General features: G+C 38.8%; 1 protein-coding gene across 2 annotated transcripts in view; it reads left to right on the top strand.

The window, feature by feature from the left end:
• The first annotated feature begins 2,560 nt into the window (after nt 1-2,560).
• LOC127661893 (BTB/POZ domain-containing protein kctd15) overlaps nt 2,561-17,373 on the top strand; it is a 37,623-nt gene continuing 22,810 nt past the window's right edge. Inside the window, exons 1-3 of one of the 2 annotated variants that reach the window (XM_052152847.1) lie at nt 2,561-3,334; nt 6,500-6,675; nt 14,112-14,256. In XM_052152847.1, the coding sequence (XP_052008807.1) occupies nt 6,512-6,675; nt 14,112-14,256 (309 nt within the window). In that variant the 5' untranslated portion in view covers nt 2,561-3,334; nt 6,500-6,511. Of the gene's footprint in view, nt 3,335-3,381; nt 3,632-6,499; nt 6,676-14,111; nt 14,257-17,373 lie in introns of those variants that run through there. The other variant, XM_052152846.1, reaches the window with a different exon arrangement.

Below are 17,373 nucleotides of genomic sequence, written 5' to 3'. Positions count from 1 at the left end.
TTGTACAAAGGTGTTAACATAATCAATGCTACTAATTTGCTTACCTGAATACCTACACCTAGTGCTGAATCTTAAACTATATGCTGGGTTCAATACAAGTTCATCTTTATTGACGGCATTTGTGGCATAATGTTGATTTACCACAAAAATAAATTTCGTTTCTTAAAAAAAAAGCAAAAATGTGGGTTATAGTGAGGCACTAACAATGGCCAATCCGTAAACTTTAAAATACTCACTGTTTCAGAAGTATAGCCATAACATAACATGATTTTGTAAAATTTCATGTAAACTGTTCTGTGTAATCTTGTATCCAATTTTACAACTTTGTAGCCATAATGATGTAATGCCGTAAAACCTAAAACAACTGTTAAAAAAACAATGATTTAAGCAACTTTACTTAAATAATGAACAAGTTTTAACAGAATAATTCATGTTAGTGCTTTTAAAAAATTATAAGCTTCACATCTCTGCCTATAATCCCTCCAAAAATTTCACTTCAAATGTAAATACCTTCAAACGTAAATGCCCATGCTTGCCACGGCCAACGAGCCAGCGCCTATGCCTGTGGCCTCGACCGCTCCCGTGACTACACTCCCAGCTGTCCAGAAAAGGAGAATGAAAAGGACACCTTCTCCCCAGTTGCTGCCAGTGCTCATGACCATGGAGGTCACTGCCAGTGCTCACGACAACAGAGGTCCCTGCCCAGTCATCCAGGACTCTTAGTCTCTAGCCTCTGCCCACAGAGTCTTCCGCAGCTCCCCCAGAGACTCTTCTACCAGAGGCTCCACCCGCTCCCCGAGAGGCTATTCTGCCAGTGGATCCACCCACCCCTCCTCCAGCGGCTCCACCGCCTGACCCAGTCCCTGTCCTGTGGCTATCTCCCAGGCCTACTGACCCTGTCTCGACCCTGTGGCTGCCTACCAGGCCTCCTGACTCAGTCCCTACCCTGAGGTGGACTCCTTGGTCTCCTAGCCATCAGCCTGATCTGCTCTCGCCTCTTTGGTCTCTGGCTCCACCTTGGTCCTCACTCCCACCTTCTCTGCCTCAGTTTTCTGAGCCCCCAGCTCCACCTCAGCCCTCTGAACATCTGGCTCCAGCTTGGTCCTCCGAGCCTGCAGCGTCACCCCGGTTCTCCATCCCTCCGGCTCCGCCTTGGTCTCAAGCCTCTCTGACTTTGCCTTGTTCCTCTGCTCTCCTTGCCCCTTGTGCCTCCTTGAACTGCCTGTTTCCCCCTTCCCCCGACATCCTATGGACAATTTTTTTTGGGAGCGTCTGGAATCCGCTCCTTTAACGTATTCCCTGTTTCTTTGCTTAAACTTTTATTTTGAAATCCTTGTTTAGTTCCCCCTTCCTGTTAGTTTTGTAGTCCTTTGTAGTTCTTTTTATGATTGGTTTCCCCCTGATTGTTTTCCCTTTTCCCTGGTTTCTTTCCGTCTTCATATGTGTTGTCATGTTCTGTGCCTGGTTTTCTATGTTAAGCTTCCTTTTATTCTAAATTAGCTTGAGTATCTTTTGTTTCATTAAAAGCTGCGTTTAGATCCTCATTCCTCGCCACAACAGTTTGTGGAGTTCAGTGTGTATCATAACATTGAATCTGACCCACCCATCTTTTTCCTCTCACAGACACTGTGGTAAAATCCATAAATTAAAGTAATTAACTGAAAGCAACTAAAACACCTAGGGCCACTTTGTTAGCTGTTTAAATCTTTAAATTTACAACATCTTCTGCATACTAGTGTAATTGAACGTACTGCAGAGTTATTATACTAATAACGGAACAGTCTTCCTCTCTGGATGGAATGTTCTGAGGAACACAAATTCTTGCCGCAGGGCGAGTTTTGTTCTGCTGTGCTGGGGCAACCAGGAGGGGCTTTATCGTGTGTGTGTGTTCATATGTTAAGAAAAAAATACATTACTATTTATTATCATGACTATGGCAATTTGGTATTCTATTCTGTTATATTCTGTTCTAGCTTTCCAGGTTGGAAAACAGACAGAATAGTATTTTCTAGTAGCCATACCTTCTACATTATATTACATTCTAGCTTTCAAGGTTGGAAAAAAGCCAGAATTGTCTTTGGTTGCCATACCATCTATATTCTATTCTATTCTATTCTATTCTATTCCCCTGCTTGGGCTACAGCTAGAAGTCTCTCTGGTTGTTGTTTCTCCAAACTCACACTGGTAGGCGCCATACATCACGAAAATACAACGAGCATCCGTCTTGCTCATGAGATATACGGTAAATACAGGTCTTAACGCAACATCAATTATTCAGTTATTTACACGCAAATAAACAAACATTCGTATAAATAGGCTAATCAGCTAGCCCATGCGCGCACCTGCACGGGGAGAAGGGGACAGTTATGCACACTTTGGCACAGATAATGCCCAACGCAACTCTTGTGTTTGTCTGTTGTAAAGAAATTAAAATGTACTGTAACATTCCGTTCCTGTGATTTAAAACTGAGTTTCTGTGAGCCTCCCCTCCTGTTTACATGGGAAATCTTGGCAGCAGACAGCTCCATCTAGCCGTGCGCAATAATTGAAATGGCGCATATAGCTGCGGGCAAAGGCTGTGAGGGCGCACAATGAATGCATGTCCTTAGACGTCATTTGCTTTTAATGGCCTCCAGGAAATTTGGCATTACAAGCAAAGAGAGGGAGTGAGGATTGAACACCACAAGGATATAGATCTAGAATTTAGTTTAGGCTATAGAAGAAAAGAATATGCTTTTATCGCCACTTTATCAACAAGTTAAAATGCGCCTCGTGCTTAAGAGAGACTAACTGATTCGGAGAAGGAAAATGTGTTGCCTCTGTGAAAGCGCCTGAGGGAATATTACATCAGACTAAATGACAGAGATTAAAATCAGCCTTCTCTGCTTCTCCAAAAGTCTCTGGAACAGCGTGGTGACACTTGCCTGATGCGTAAACCGTTATACGATGAACTTTAAACCCTCACCGGCTATTTTTTATTTTTTTACTTTGGCGGAAAATACGAAAAGAACACAACAGTAAATGATTACGAGTAATCGAGGAGGGTATATCAGGTTTTTATCAGTTCAGATGAGTCTGGTCGGGCTTGAGTTAATTGTCCTCTAATCCTGTGGCCCCAGAGGCGTTTGCGCAGCCCGGAGCGAGAATTCTTCTTTCGGCTGTGCTCTGTGATTTACAGACGGATTATTGTCTTTCGTCTGGCCATAAGCAAAGCAGCAGTTTCATTTTGGCAACAAAAAAAGACAGTCTAGAGGCTGATATACGCAGCAGAATCTGAGTATTAAGAAATAAGAAGATCTAGAGGGGGAAGGAGCGATCTGGTCTCCCGGAGAAGGTAAGGAACAGTCCTGTGCGCTTTTGCGCTTGAGCTCAGAACGCGTCCAGACAACAGCATCTTAGTATAGAGCTTTAAAGTCACAGCGACCATTTCCAGTACATATGACATGTTGTTTAATGCTGTTTGATGGTGGTTTCACTCTGGACAGGAAGATAATAGATAGGCTGGATCGTATATTGGATAGAAACTTGAAAGAGAGGGAGAGAGAGACAGACAGAGGAACGCAAACCTTCATCTGGGAGCCGATTGAACCGGACTCGGATCGCGATTCGGAGACCTACGATGTTTGAAACGGTACAATGTCAAATGGAATATAATCTAAATGTAGTGCATGAATGATGATTCATGCATTACTGGTGATTTGTGTTTTTGAATGAATGCTATAGACCAAAAAAACGGCGCGTATTGAAACGCTTCGCCGCTTTTTACGCATTATGTCGTGTGTGTGTGTGTGTGTGATATTTGAAGGTCTAATGATTCTGTAACATTATTAAACGCCTCTAGGCATCGAGATATGCGTGTTATTATGAGTATATGTCTCATACCTGCGGGTTTATAGCGATGAGGACGACGCCATATTGTGAAATGATCTGAATTTAAGTTTTAACCCGTAGGGCACCGACCTAAAAACTGTTCCAGAGAGCAAAACTGTAATATTTCTTTCGTATAGATTCCGTCATGAACATTTCCATACATTTCTACGTTAACCTGCAGTTTTTTTTCTTTCTCCGTATTTGCCACAATAAATGTAATTTTGACCAGAAATTACTTTAAATATTGAATACTAGCTGTTTTAACGCCTTTATAGGAGTCTTTGAGAGTTTTAAAGGATAACTAGGTATTTTTTTAATTTATTTTTTTTATGAAAATAATCTAATGACTGATACGTGTCCCAAAGTTTGATCAAGTAAATACTAGCACCATCAAGTAAATACCGAACGTCCCATAACGTTAGGGTTTTATATATTTATATATACGTATAAGTATAAACAACCATTCCGAGATTGTTTTTGGCAGGTTTTTCATAACCAGGGTGCGGGGTTTGCCCTTAATCCTTGAACCTCCATAGAAATTCAAAACAAAAGGTGTAAGTGTGGTTCTCTTTCATCATCTCGTCAGAGAACCGGAGTTACGTGAGTAACCTATTGATATTTATTTTGCTTAAGTGTAAAGGCCTATATGTACTCTACTTTTCAACGGGGTACAGCAATGATGAAAGTTACTTTTCAAGTTACTGTGCGCTGCGTAGTCGATTTTCTGAGGTCGATTTTTAAAAGTTCGAGTTTTTCTGAGGTAACCATAGCAACAGCGGATCCCGCGCTTTCCATTGTAGTCTAAAAGTCTGTTAGATAACTGACGTTAAGCTAACTGTGCTTGTGCCGCGAAATAACAACAGCTTTAAAAGTTTCCAGAACCCAAAAGGGAGCCAAAAATGGTTAGCCATTGTTGGCATAGAGATATTTGGGGTCGTTGACATTGAGTTTGTTAAGATTGATTTCCTCCTATTAAAGAATAATTCTCTACTAACGTCCCACTTAACAGATAACTTTCCAACATCTTTGGCTAACATTATTTAAAGGTTTGGAACAAACGTTGTAAATAAATCATTAATGGAACATCCTTATAAAGTTATTCACCTTAAATAACGTTCTACTTCCGTTTTCATGTTCCCACAACCACAATGTAACATTTGGATAATGATTTAAGAACATTGATCTGCTAGCTGGGGTCGATCAGCGTTTCCTGTGACTTTAACAATGTAATTGTATACTTTTATCTGGACCTTCCTATTGAGAGAAAGAGAGAGAGTGAGGGGGTGGCTGATTCACTATATTCCCCCAGCATTAATATCTGGGCTTTTGGTTACAATGCCCTGTGGCTGTAGGAGATGAGCTTTATATGCTAAAACTTCTTGAGTCTTTTTTTTTCTCTAGTGGGATCTGTAATGTATCATCTTGCTTGTGTATTAAATGAGCATTACTGCTGAATGCATTGTGGCAACACCCTGGAAAATTCTGCCATCGGCCTCAAGCGCATTGCCTCAAGCACTGGAGCTGAATGCAGCCATGGACAACTGCCTCCTGTTTACCATGTATGGCTAAAATTGCAGGCGCATAAATGAGCCACTGCATGGAAGTACTTGTCGTTGAAATCCCTTTGAACTCAACGTTCACAATGGAGCAGTCTTTCTTATGACAACTGGAATATGTTAAGTCGGATTTCCATTAAACAGATGTGGTCCTGCGTGATCCGGGTATGGTGGGGTAAAGAAGTATGGACTTGTATAAACAAGCCTTTAAGTTTGGACACTTGTGAGCAGTTAAAAAGCTAACTTGTATCATTGATTCATTTCTAAGTGAAATTCAAGAGGAAAATGAAAGTACTCTTCAATTTTAATACAGTAGAGCTGAAGTCCATATGCTGATGTCAGGTCAGTGAATGGATGCTCTTTGATTCAAATTAAATGGCTCTTGGAGATCTGAATTTTGGCCAATGCATAACCTCACTCTAATTGCTTCTCATGCAAGGACATACTGCTGGTTTATACTTACTGAGTTGTGCATGGAGAAAATGCACTGAGTTCTGCACTGAGAGTGTTTTAACAGTTGCCATTTATGCATGGGAAGTGTATTAACATATGTTTTTTTGTGAGGGTAGAGAGGGATTCGGTTAGTAATGTAGGGTTGTTAAAGTGATTTGGCTCCTTAGTTCACTAACACTGGGATTTGTGGTTGGAAGTGATGCCTGGTATTCCACGTGAGCGTGCACAATGCCCTCGTTTCCCAAATGCTCAGATTGGTTGCTGAAGTGTCGGAGGAGATCACGTCTAGCACATAACACGACCTTTAATTAGAAACTTGCAGGTTTTTTTCCCATTCCCATCCCCGGAGGCAAACACCTCGCATCTCTCGCTCGCTCGCTCTCTCTGCAGCATTAATAAACATCCTTGTATCCTGCCCTCGGGCTGCACCAGTGAAAAGATGCAAACATACTTCATTAGAGCTGTGGCAATAATTTGTAAGCTAAATATGCGATTGGGCAGATGAGAAAGCGATCTAATAAGACTTGCACTGACGCTCAAGGTGGGAGAGACGTTAACGCATCGTGAAGGTGCATCAACATCCTCATTGCTCCATGGCTTTCCCGTTTGTCTGCTTCCAGGAAGGGAGAAGCATGTCACGTCTGTCTCTGACACGGTCTCCGGTCTCTCCTCTGGCCACGCAGGGGATTCCACTCCCGGCACAGCTCACCAAATCCAACGCGCCTGTTCACATCGACGTGGGTGGACACATGTACACCAGCAGCCTTGCGACCCTCACCAAATACCCAGACTCACGGTAAGACCCTTGGCCTCTCCTCTTTCAGAAGTGTAAAGTCAGCAACGTGTAACGATAACTATGAAGTTGCCAATGTTTTATGTACAATTTTGCTTCTTTTTTTTTAGGCTGTGCAAATGTATTTGACTTTAGTTTGGTCATATTTTTTTAATTAAGATGAACTGTTCTAATAAAAATCTTTGCTCAAATTGGAAGATATCTATAAAAAAAAAATGGGTAAGAAAAGATATTTTTATACAGTGGGGTCCAAAAGTCTTTTTTTCTTTCTTTTTTTCTTTAAACCTGGAAATGAGCAAGTTTTAGAATTTTGACAAAAAGATTCTGCATATTTTTAGGTCAATTAAATGTAACCAAATGTTACTTAGAGCATGTTAAGCTCTTTTATACATACAGTCAGATTACTTGGTTATATTGAAGCACACAAGATGCTCTTTGGAACATTCTCAAATCATGCTTGGAATTCATGGATAATCAGGCTTTGCACAAACTTGTCTATGCCAGCTCGAGTGCATGAGGTCGTTAAACATACCAAATAAATGAAATTTTCAAATTCATCACAGCTTTCCATTAAACTTCACTCAAATTGTTATGCTTATAACATGTCATTTGAAATAAATATATGTATGACATTAGAAAATTTCACTTTGGGTCTTAGACTTTTGCACCTCGCTATAGACAGTATATGGTGAAGGTGCATTAGGTATTTAATAATAGGTTATGCTTGATTAGTGTAGATTTGAAGGCATCTTACTCTCATTTCTGATTGTCTGTTTTGATGGCAGTCTGATTTATTCTGAACTTGACTGTGGACAGCAGTAGCATGATCTCATCTAGAATTGGGACTTTATTAGGAGAGAGACTGAATAAAAAAAGTCTAGAACACTCATTGCTTTCTTCATTTGTTTTGAGTGATTAATTCTGATTTCTGAACAGAGAGAGTGAGAGCAAGGGGGGGTCGAATAACTTATAGAATAAGGAGCATTATTTTACTTGATAAGATGGTCAATTATTGATAACTTAATTATTGTCACTGAAACACAATGTGACAACTAAAAAGTATATGTTTGAAAATATGTTTTGAACAGTTAACATTGTTCTAATAATTATTTTCCTTTTTTAGTATTTATTTTATTTAGCGCATTTCTCAGCCATTTTTGCAATGACTTTAAATCAATTGGTGTCAAGGTGATTTTAGTGAATTTAAGTAAGTTCCTACAGGTGTCCTAGCTGAGTAACCACCGGTGAAGTTCTTTACATTTACTATGAACATGGTTTAGGAATGTTTGACAGTTTTTGGTCCACATTTTGAACACTGTTTCTTTTGTTATTTTTTTTTTGTTTGTTTGTTTTCAAATCTATAATGCTTCTTTTTGTGAAATGCTTAAAGTTAGCTTGTGCTAAAATTAATGACACTTTCTCAGTCACACTTGGAATTATTACTGCTGTCAAATGCAATGGCATTCACACATTTAAGTGTGTCGTAAGTGTCTAAAAACTTTTTTGTAGGGATGTCCTGATACCATTTTTTTGAGAATGAGTATAAGTACTGATACTTTCTTTTTGGTACTTACCGATACTGCGTCTGAGACTCTTTTTTTATATTATTTTTAAATAACTATACAGCAGTGATTTATTTCTGTCGGCCATTTTTCCCTTAATTAAATTGAGCTTTTATTTTGAAGTGTTTCTTTGTTGATATGACAGCTCTGATGTTATGCTGGTGACTTCCCACTCTGGAAAAGCCAGTCATCACATGACTCATAGTGATTATTAAACTGCAAAAGGCTGATATTTAATTAAATGGATATTTAGTCTGTATGTGCCTCCAACTACAAAGTGAATTGCCATGAGTCAAGTAGCTCTAAAAGGTATGAGAACTTTGTGTTTTTATTTCAGCACAACCCCGGCTCCACACATTCACATTTAAAGAGCTGCACATGCAAACTATACATATATCTCATTATATCAGAGCTTTTGCTGTTAAATAATATCATTAGGACAAGACCTGATTTTAATTTGTATGCTGAATGTTTACATAATGACATTTATGCATCAGATGGTATTGGTTTTTGGTATCGGAGCATTTTTATTCAAGTATATAAGTGCTGTATTGGACACGATTCCAAAAACAGTATCAGTATCGGGACATCCCTAAATATTTGATAAAGAAATTATCATACTGTTTAAGCAGATTCTCTTTTCTACATTAACTACACATGACTGGACTTATGTAACCCACTTTTATTTTACATTATTATATTTCAAAGAGTGACCAGGCCTACAAATTAGCACACAACTACTCAATATAATAACTAATCACACTGACAAGTAGGAAACCCACTCAAAGACACAATTAAGTGCACGCACACACCAGCACACAGACAGTTAAACGTTCATGGGGTTTTACGCCTCAGAGGCCGAGGTGACAGCTAAGAGAGTCGAGTTAAAGAAGTTTAAGTTGATGATGTCTTTTAATAGATTGATCAGTTAATAATGCAGCACGGGAAGAGAAACTCGCTCTATAACTAATGTGTGAACATTCGTTTGCCTGTAGCACGGTGTGCAGAAGTGACAGGACATATGAAAGTTTCATGCCCAGTCTGTGGGGTATTTCTGACAGAGATCAGTAAGACGAGGGCAGATATAAAAGGATGCTAATGAGCATGCGGTGAGATCAGAACAATGTTGTAACCAGAGTGTGCGGTAATCTTTCACACTGTGAAGTTATCATAGTTGAATAGAACTTGTAAAATAGACAGACGGACAGATAGATGAAACCTAATATACAATCTAAATCTTTTATTTTATATATATTTGTCTTTATATGCACGTCAATGTGTACCTTTACTAGGTTCTAATGCTTTGGCAATGTATAGCCGTTTAACCACGTAATAAAGCGAGATAGGTTTACAAGGTTTTTACAGTGTCACTAAAGTCTCTTAAATCTAGATAGACATAAAAAATAGACAAATAGATGGAAAGATATATGCACTGTAGGACAGAACTATTTGGTGAATTTCCATTTGCAAACCATTTTAATTCCAGACTGTGATGTGTTTCTGAGTGAAACAGGATATTCAACAAGAAAAATGTTTTCTTTATTTCAGTAGTCAATTTAATCATGAAAAGTGGGTGACTTCATACCAGAATGGAGTCAGACCTGAATGTCAGTTTGTTAAAACAATGTCTAAAGTTCATGGCATGGCCATGAAGTTTTGGTATTTTCATGCAAGCATATGTTAAGTCTAGACGGAAGTGGGTTTGGCACAATTATGCACCCAAAGCGCTAATGGGCTGGGTCAAGTGCAATTTAATTCTGAGGTTCTTCTCCGGTAGTTGTAGCGTCTGCGTCCTATTATATAGTCCATCTCGTCAAGCACCAGTGATATAAACCAAGACAGCTCATTCATAAGAAGTTGGTAGTGTAAATATGGATTGTATGCAAGAAATTAGAAGAATTGAAATAAGGATTTACCTCATTTGTGCATTAACAAAAGAATGTCCGGCATATTCCTATGACAGTGACAGTGCTCATTTTACACACATGGAAACTGTGGTTTTCATCAGAATTTGGATGTATGCTTCGTTAAATCTTATTATTAATAATTTTCATCTACTGACACATAAATTATGGGTAGTATTAACAGTGATTGCATCGGAATGCACTTCAATTCTACCTGTCGAAATTCATTTATTAAAACACAAAAAATTTTTACCAAAAATGCACTTCAATCTAAATGAAAATAAAATCAAAATAACAGAGAGAAAAAAATAAATAAAAAATCCTACCAAGTCCATACCAACTTCTTGCACCGGCCCATTTTGCAGTGACTTCAAAGTCACTCTACGACAACAGGTGGAAAAATACCAATACAAATTAGATCATAAATACAATTGTAAATATAATCATAACAATTGAAAAATAAACACTATAGATAGTGGAGTGGTGGTGGCGTAGTGGACTAAAGCACATAACTGGTAATCAGAAGGTTGCTGGTTCGATCCCCACAGCCACCACCATTGTGTCCAAGTTGCTCCGGGGGGATTGTCCTGTAATAAGTGCACTGTAAGTCGCTTTGTATAAAAGCATCTGCCAAATGCAAAAATGTAAATGTAATGTAAATGAACACAAATCTAAAACATTGTTGTTTCATAAAATCGGTATTTTTGGCAGAGTTTGGACATGACCTTTTGAAATGTCTTGGCACAATGACTTATTTCTCAGGAAAATAGCAAATTGTGCCTTGCTTTACCATACGGATAGTACTCCCACCCACGACAACTTGTGCATTGCGCAATAATTGCACTAAGAATGAGCTCTTTCATGAAAATGAAAGTGTGCTTTGCACACTCACGAAAATAGAGCCCTATATACAGTAGCTATTTGGCCTTAGTGACGTCAGTGGAAACGAAAAGTCATTTCAGAGGAAGAGCGAGATTTTTTTATGAAGTAAACAATTTTTCTTTGGATTAACATGCACTGATGAAATTTTCACAAAGTAAATATAGTCAATTTTTATTTTATGTTGACTTCAAAGACAAAATAGGCAAAATACACTCAAATAAAAGAATCTCATCTGTTTCTGACAGTTATAAATCAGGTGTCATTGTCAGACTCATGTAGTGAGAGTGTTTGTGTTTCTGGTAGACAGAGAACTCTCCTCAACACAGGTTGTAAGGTGCTGACAGGAAGTGTCTGAATGAAACTTGAGCTCAAACTTTCTCTGCCACACTTAGACAAAACCAAACCCAAACCAGCAATCAGTCCAGTTTTACTCTGAGAGACAGATTCACCTGCTGAAGGTGATGGACAGACAGTGAGAGAGAGAAACTCATCCACTCAGGCTCTCAGGGCCACAACTGCTGATTTACCCACAGAAAACAGGGAAATAAAGCGATGTAGAGGAAAAGAGGATATATAGAGAGAGTATCAGAGAAAAGAGAGAGAGAGAGAGAGAGAGAGAAAGAGAGAGAGAGACTGGGAGAGGCAGAAAGAAAAGAAAAACGGGCAGCATTTTAATTGCTTTTTTAAAAAAAGTGCAGATGAAAAACAGTGCTTGCCTGCAGGCGCATGGTGAAATTCTAGCTGGAAGAATTGCAAGACCATATGAGAAAGGAAGACCGCAGGCGCTACAGGGAGATGAGTATTGGTTTTTTATAAAGCATTTTGCATCGATTTCCAAAGGGGAAAAGAGCGGTAGAGAGACAGAGAGGAAAGGATAAAAAGAGAGAAAACGAGAGTGAGAGAGAGAGAGAGAGAGAGAGAGAGAGAGAGAGGGAGAGCTTAAGAAAATGCATGAGGTAGAGAACATGCAACAATAAAGTAACACAATGCAGCTGATAAAAGACAGACTTGCATGAAAGTGAATGAATTAAATCATACTCGCTTTAAAAGGGACAAACATTCAGCGTTATAAAAAACATCCGTTATTATCCGCACCTGGCAGAGCTCAATGAACTGTGTTTGTGTTTGTAAATCACTTCCGTTACTCTGTTGCTATTAGATGGAGTCAATAGTGGACAGTCTACAATAAACACCTTTATACCTCTGCAGTTATTCATTATAACAGGCTCTGACATGCAGACCCAGTGCTTGCTCAGTCTCACTGTCTTTGTGTAGGAACAATTAAAGCTGAGATCTGCATGACTATATCGCTCCCACTCTGACTAGGAAAGGAAATGTTGGTTGTATCAGATTTCATAAAGTGAACTGAACTACTCACAGAATACTGAAGGTACTTCCAGGTGACCTATGAGCGTACGATCAGCTCTGCATTTAGTGACATTTGTACAGTATAATATCAGAGTGCGGTTTAGGAATGATGGAAGTTACAATCAGAATTAGACCTTTCTGTAATTGGCATGTACAGTATGCTTTTAACATGTTTTCCTATTAAAATTGGCGAATGCTCTCAATTATTAGAAACTTAGAAAAGGACAAACAGTGGCTCCACAAAGTATTTGGACACTTAAAGGAATATTCAGGGTTCAATACAAGTTAAGCTTAATCGACATCATTTGTGGCCTAATATTGATTACAACAAACAATTATTTCGACTCGTTAATCCTTTTCTTTAAAAACAAAATTCAAATATTTAGGTTACAGTGAGGCACTTACAATGGAAGTGAATGGGGGCCAATGCTTCGAGGGTTTAAATGCAGAAATGTGAAGCATTTGATAAAAGCAAATTTTTCTTTTAAAACTAGTATCGTAAAAATTGTAATTTTTATGGTAGTTATAGAGTTTTAGGGTTTGTTGACATCGTCATAGCAATTAAGTTGTAAAATTTGCTATAACTTTACTCAGAAAAGAGTTAGTACGTGATTTTATCACACTAAAATCATGTTAACGGCATAATGTTTATGTCTACTCTTTTGAAACAGTGAGTATTTTAACGCTTACAGATTGGCCCCCATTCACTTCCATTGTAAGTGTCTTACTGTTACACACAATTTTTTTACGCTTTTTTTAAAGTGTCATGTCAAAGTATTTTTTTAATCAATATTATGCGACCAGGGCTGGACTGGGAAGAGAAATCGGCCTGGGGATTTTACATGGCAACTGGCCCAAAACTTGTTTAAGGTGGGGGTGAGACAAAAGTTGTGGGGGTGGGGGGTTTCGCTGTCCTTTTCTGCATATCGTGGCGCCGTTTTTTAAGTTCGTTCTGCATAACGCAGCGGCTCATTTTAGCTTATCGCGGGCCAAATCAGCCCGTTTCGTGGCCGACCCACCGGCCTGCACGGTTCTTTCGATGGCCAGTCCGACCATGATCGGCCCCAAGGTGCGTCGGCCCACTGGGAAAATGCCTGGTATGCCAGATTACCAGTCCAGCCCTGTATGCGACACATGCTGTCGATTGATCATAACTTGTATCGAACCCGGACTATTCCTTTAGTGGACTAGAGTGAGATTTGTAATGGATGTATAAAGTCAGTTCCCCTTAAGTTTACACAGGTAGCAGAGTAACCGCAAATGTAGTTCACATTTTCATCACATTTTCGCCTGGTGGAAGTAAACAACCACTCAGAACACTCTAACAACCACATTGCAACACCCTGGAAACCACCCACAACACCCACCAGCATCGTGGCAACAAGTTTTGCAAGGGCAAACACCACATTTTATGTCTTGTTTTAGTGTAATAGTTTGTCATGTTTTCTGACAATGTAATAATGTTTGGGAGTTACATTATGACTTTTGAGAATATAAACCATTGCTAAACTGAAGCGTTTTCAGTGCTGTACTAATGTCACACTTGAAGGACGACTTCAAAATAGTTTTCTTAGGTGCTTAAATCCACCTAAAGCCTCTTGTTTTGGAACGGGAACGTTAATACACTTTTGGCTGGCCACTAATAAAATTGAAAAAGAAATGCTAATTGTGTCATGCTGGCTTCACTCTATTAACTGTGTGTGTGTGTGTTTTTCATTTTCAGGATCAGCAGGCTGTTTAACGGAACTGAACCGATAGTTTTGGACAGTTTAAAGCAGCATTATTTCATCGACAGGGACGGAGAAATATTCCGCTACATCCTTGGTTTCCTGCGAACCTGCAAACTGCTCCTGCCGGAAGATTTTAAGGTAACGCATGCCAACCCATCAGTAGTGTGCTCTTCTGAAACTGGACAAACATCGCAGTGAACTCAATGGCTGTGTACTAAATAGACTACTAGCATACTATCTACTAAAAATGTTACTCTATATACTGTATACTATTTTCAAAACAGTTGAATTACATTACATTATACAATGATTAATGTTTCCATAAACAGTATGCTACTTTGTTGTCATATGACCTCATTTTATTCAGCGAGTGGCATCCAGTTTTATTTTAGAAATCATTACATTTAATAAAATAAAATCCAATGCAAAGTATAAAAAAAACTTTTATATTTTATATTAAAATAATAGTTAGCATGCCATTCTGAACATTCTGAATTGAATGTTTAATACAGCTCCATATTTCTGATATGTTTTTTAATTAGGCTTTTACAAATGAACTTCTAAAATGTCTAAACTTTCTAAAACCTTCAATTAAATAACGAGTCAATAAGGAAATATCAGGGTTGTTATTTGCTACCGGTTCATTCTTCATATTGGAAAGGAAAATCAAGACTCATTGTTGAATACTGTATCTCACACATGTGCTCTGGTTGTAGATGGCACATTTTGGCAAATGTTGTAGGTCATATGGGTATTCCATGCATATAGAAAATTGATTTACTGTGCACAGTATGCATACTACAAAAATAGTTAGTAGTATGCCATTCTGAACATATCCAATGTCAGTTACACTGCAGATTACAATGCAGGTTTTCATTCAGTTTTGATTAAGCATACATACAAACGTCAAATTTTGTATTCAACTAATTTAAATAATTAAAAATATGAGTAGCTCGTAGCTTGGCGAGTTACAAAACTGCTTCCCCAACACTGGATTTGTTGATCATAATGTGAGAATTCGGAAAGAAATGCAAATGGTAGTCAGCGGTATCAAGTGTCTGCTTATCTGTGCGGCATCATGACTGCAGTGGCCTGCGGTTCCGTGTGTTTTTCTAAATCAATGTGAACGTGAAGCCAGAGCAGAATATGTTTTGCATCTATCAGTGGAAAAAGCATCATTTGTTTCTGTCTCACTTAACATAGAGAGAAAGAAAGATTATCTGTTGCTAGGCTACTTGAGTAAATAAAAGATGATTGCTCCTGTATGTACTGCTTATGAGGCCATAATGTGACGTAATTTCAAGCAAAACAGAAGAAAAAAAATGGAGTGCAGGACATGATTTTATAGATTGGGAAATGAGTTTTACATATTGTACCAAGATAGAGCAAGACCTGAATGCTAGTTGGCCAAAACAATGTCTAAATAGCTATTTGACTATTAAATAACATTTAACCAATAGCATTTAACCAATAGCAAGCATGATCTAGGTGATGTCAGGTAAAAAGGAAATTCATTTAAAAGGTGAAGCAAGTTACATTTTGGTGAAAGATTACTAAGACAAACATTTTTACTTCAGAATAGCATGCTCTGATGAATCGTTTGAAATAACACCAGAGACATATATAGATCAAGTTAATAAGGTCAATTTTGATTTCATGTTGACTTGGTTTTGACCTCTACAACAGCATGTGCTTGACAAAATCAGAAAGTAATGGTCATATCTTAGATGTATTAGATGGAGACAGGGGAATATCTCTGTCTCTCTCTCTGTCTGTCTGTGAGATGTTGTCTTGCCAGTGGGCAATAGAGTCAGATCATTATTTTGGATCACAACAGGCCTGTCGGAACGCCTGAACTTGGGATTTCAGGAAGGGAGTTGCTCTCTAAGAGCTAGCCGCTTCTCTTGCTCTTTCTCTCTTTCAGTCTTGTCTTTTTGGTTCTCTTTCGGTCTCCTTAACGCTGTTGTACAGTTTTGGTGCATAGAGCTACACTATAGATATTGAAAGTGCTTTAGAGAATGAAATATACAAAAAGACAGAGAGAGAGAGAGAGAGAGAGAGAGAGATGTTAAAAACAGACTCTGGCACATGTGGAGCACTTTTTTTAAGGCCTTGCAGACCCTGGAGCACTGATGCACTGCATGCGGTCTGTCATCTGCACTGTGAAGGGCAAAAGAAAGAAATAAAGAGAGGTAGATAAAAAAATAAGCACTCTCGGCCATCTTCTGTAATCTTACATATAACAGCATCAGTTTTCTGATTGTGTTGCATCACAGAGTCTCTCTCTGGGCTTCAGAACACGGCAAGGATATTTTCAATCCTAATTGGATTGAAACCCCATTTGGGGTTTGGAGAGTCTGGCTGGGTTAATATCCATCCATCCATCCATCCATCGTCAACCGCTTATCCTGTGTACAGGGTCGCGGGGGCTGGAGCCTATCCCAGCTAACATTGGGCGAAAGGCGGGGGACACCCTGGACAGGTCGCCAGTCCATCGCAGGTCCATTGCAGTCCACACATAGACAGACATACACTCACATTCACCTCCACATCCACACCTAGGGCAATTTTTTTTGGAGACACCAATTAACCTAGCCTGCATGTCTTTTGGATGGTGGGAGGAAGCCGGAGTACCCGGAGAGAACCCACGCAGACACGGGGAGAACATGCAAACTCCACACAGAAAGGCCAGGGCAACCAGGGTTTGAACCCACGACCTTCTTGCTGTGAGGCGACAGTGCTAACCGCTGCACCACCTAACTGCCGCCCCTGCGTTAATATATGCCAGAAAATTATTTTGAAAACACTAATTGTCCGATTGACATAGCTAAGATAACATACATCATAAAGAAATGTTGTTTTCTTTTTTTGGAGCTTGGCTTTAAAAAGCACCATCCACTGTTTTTATGAAAAAGAGCAGCTCAGACATTTTGCTTTGCATCTCTTTTTGTGTTTTTGACATAACTAAAAATAAAAATAAAAGAAAGAAAATAATATAACACGGGTGTTGTATTATTTTTCATTTGTTTAAACTATTACTTTAATGTTAAAGGAATATTCCTGGTTCAATACAAGTTAACCCTAAAACAGGCAAGAGTGGAAAATGATTAGCAAAAAATCATTTCATGTCACTTTTTATATCATTTGGACTTAAGTAAAACATATCCAAAGGACTTTTTCATTTTTTTTATATATTTTGGATTTTCCAGGATACATTGCCCTATTAAGGGACAAAAAAGTCAAAGTCATCAATAT

The sequence above is a fragment of the Xyrauchen texanus genome, chromosome 21, assembly GCF_025860055.1.
Source record: "Xyrauchen texanus isolate HMW12.3.18 chromosome 21, RBS_HiC_50CHRs, whole genome shotgun sequence".
Classification (NCBI taxonomy): domain Eukaryota; kingdom Metazoa; phylum Chordata; class Actinopteri; order Cypriniformes; family Catostomidae; genus Xyrauchen; species Xyrauchen texanus.
This window is presented reverse-complemented; position numbering and strand designations above follow the sequence as displayed.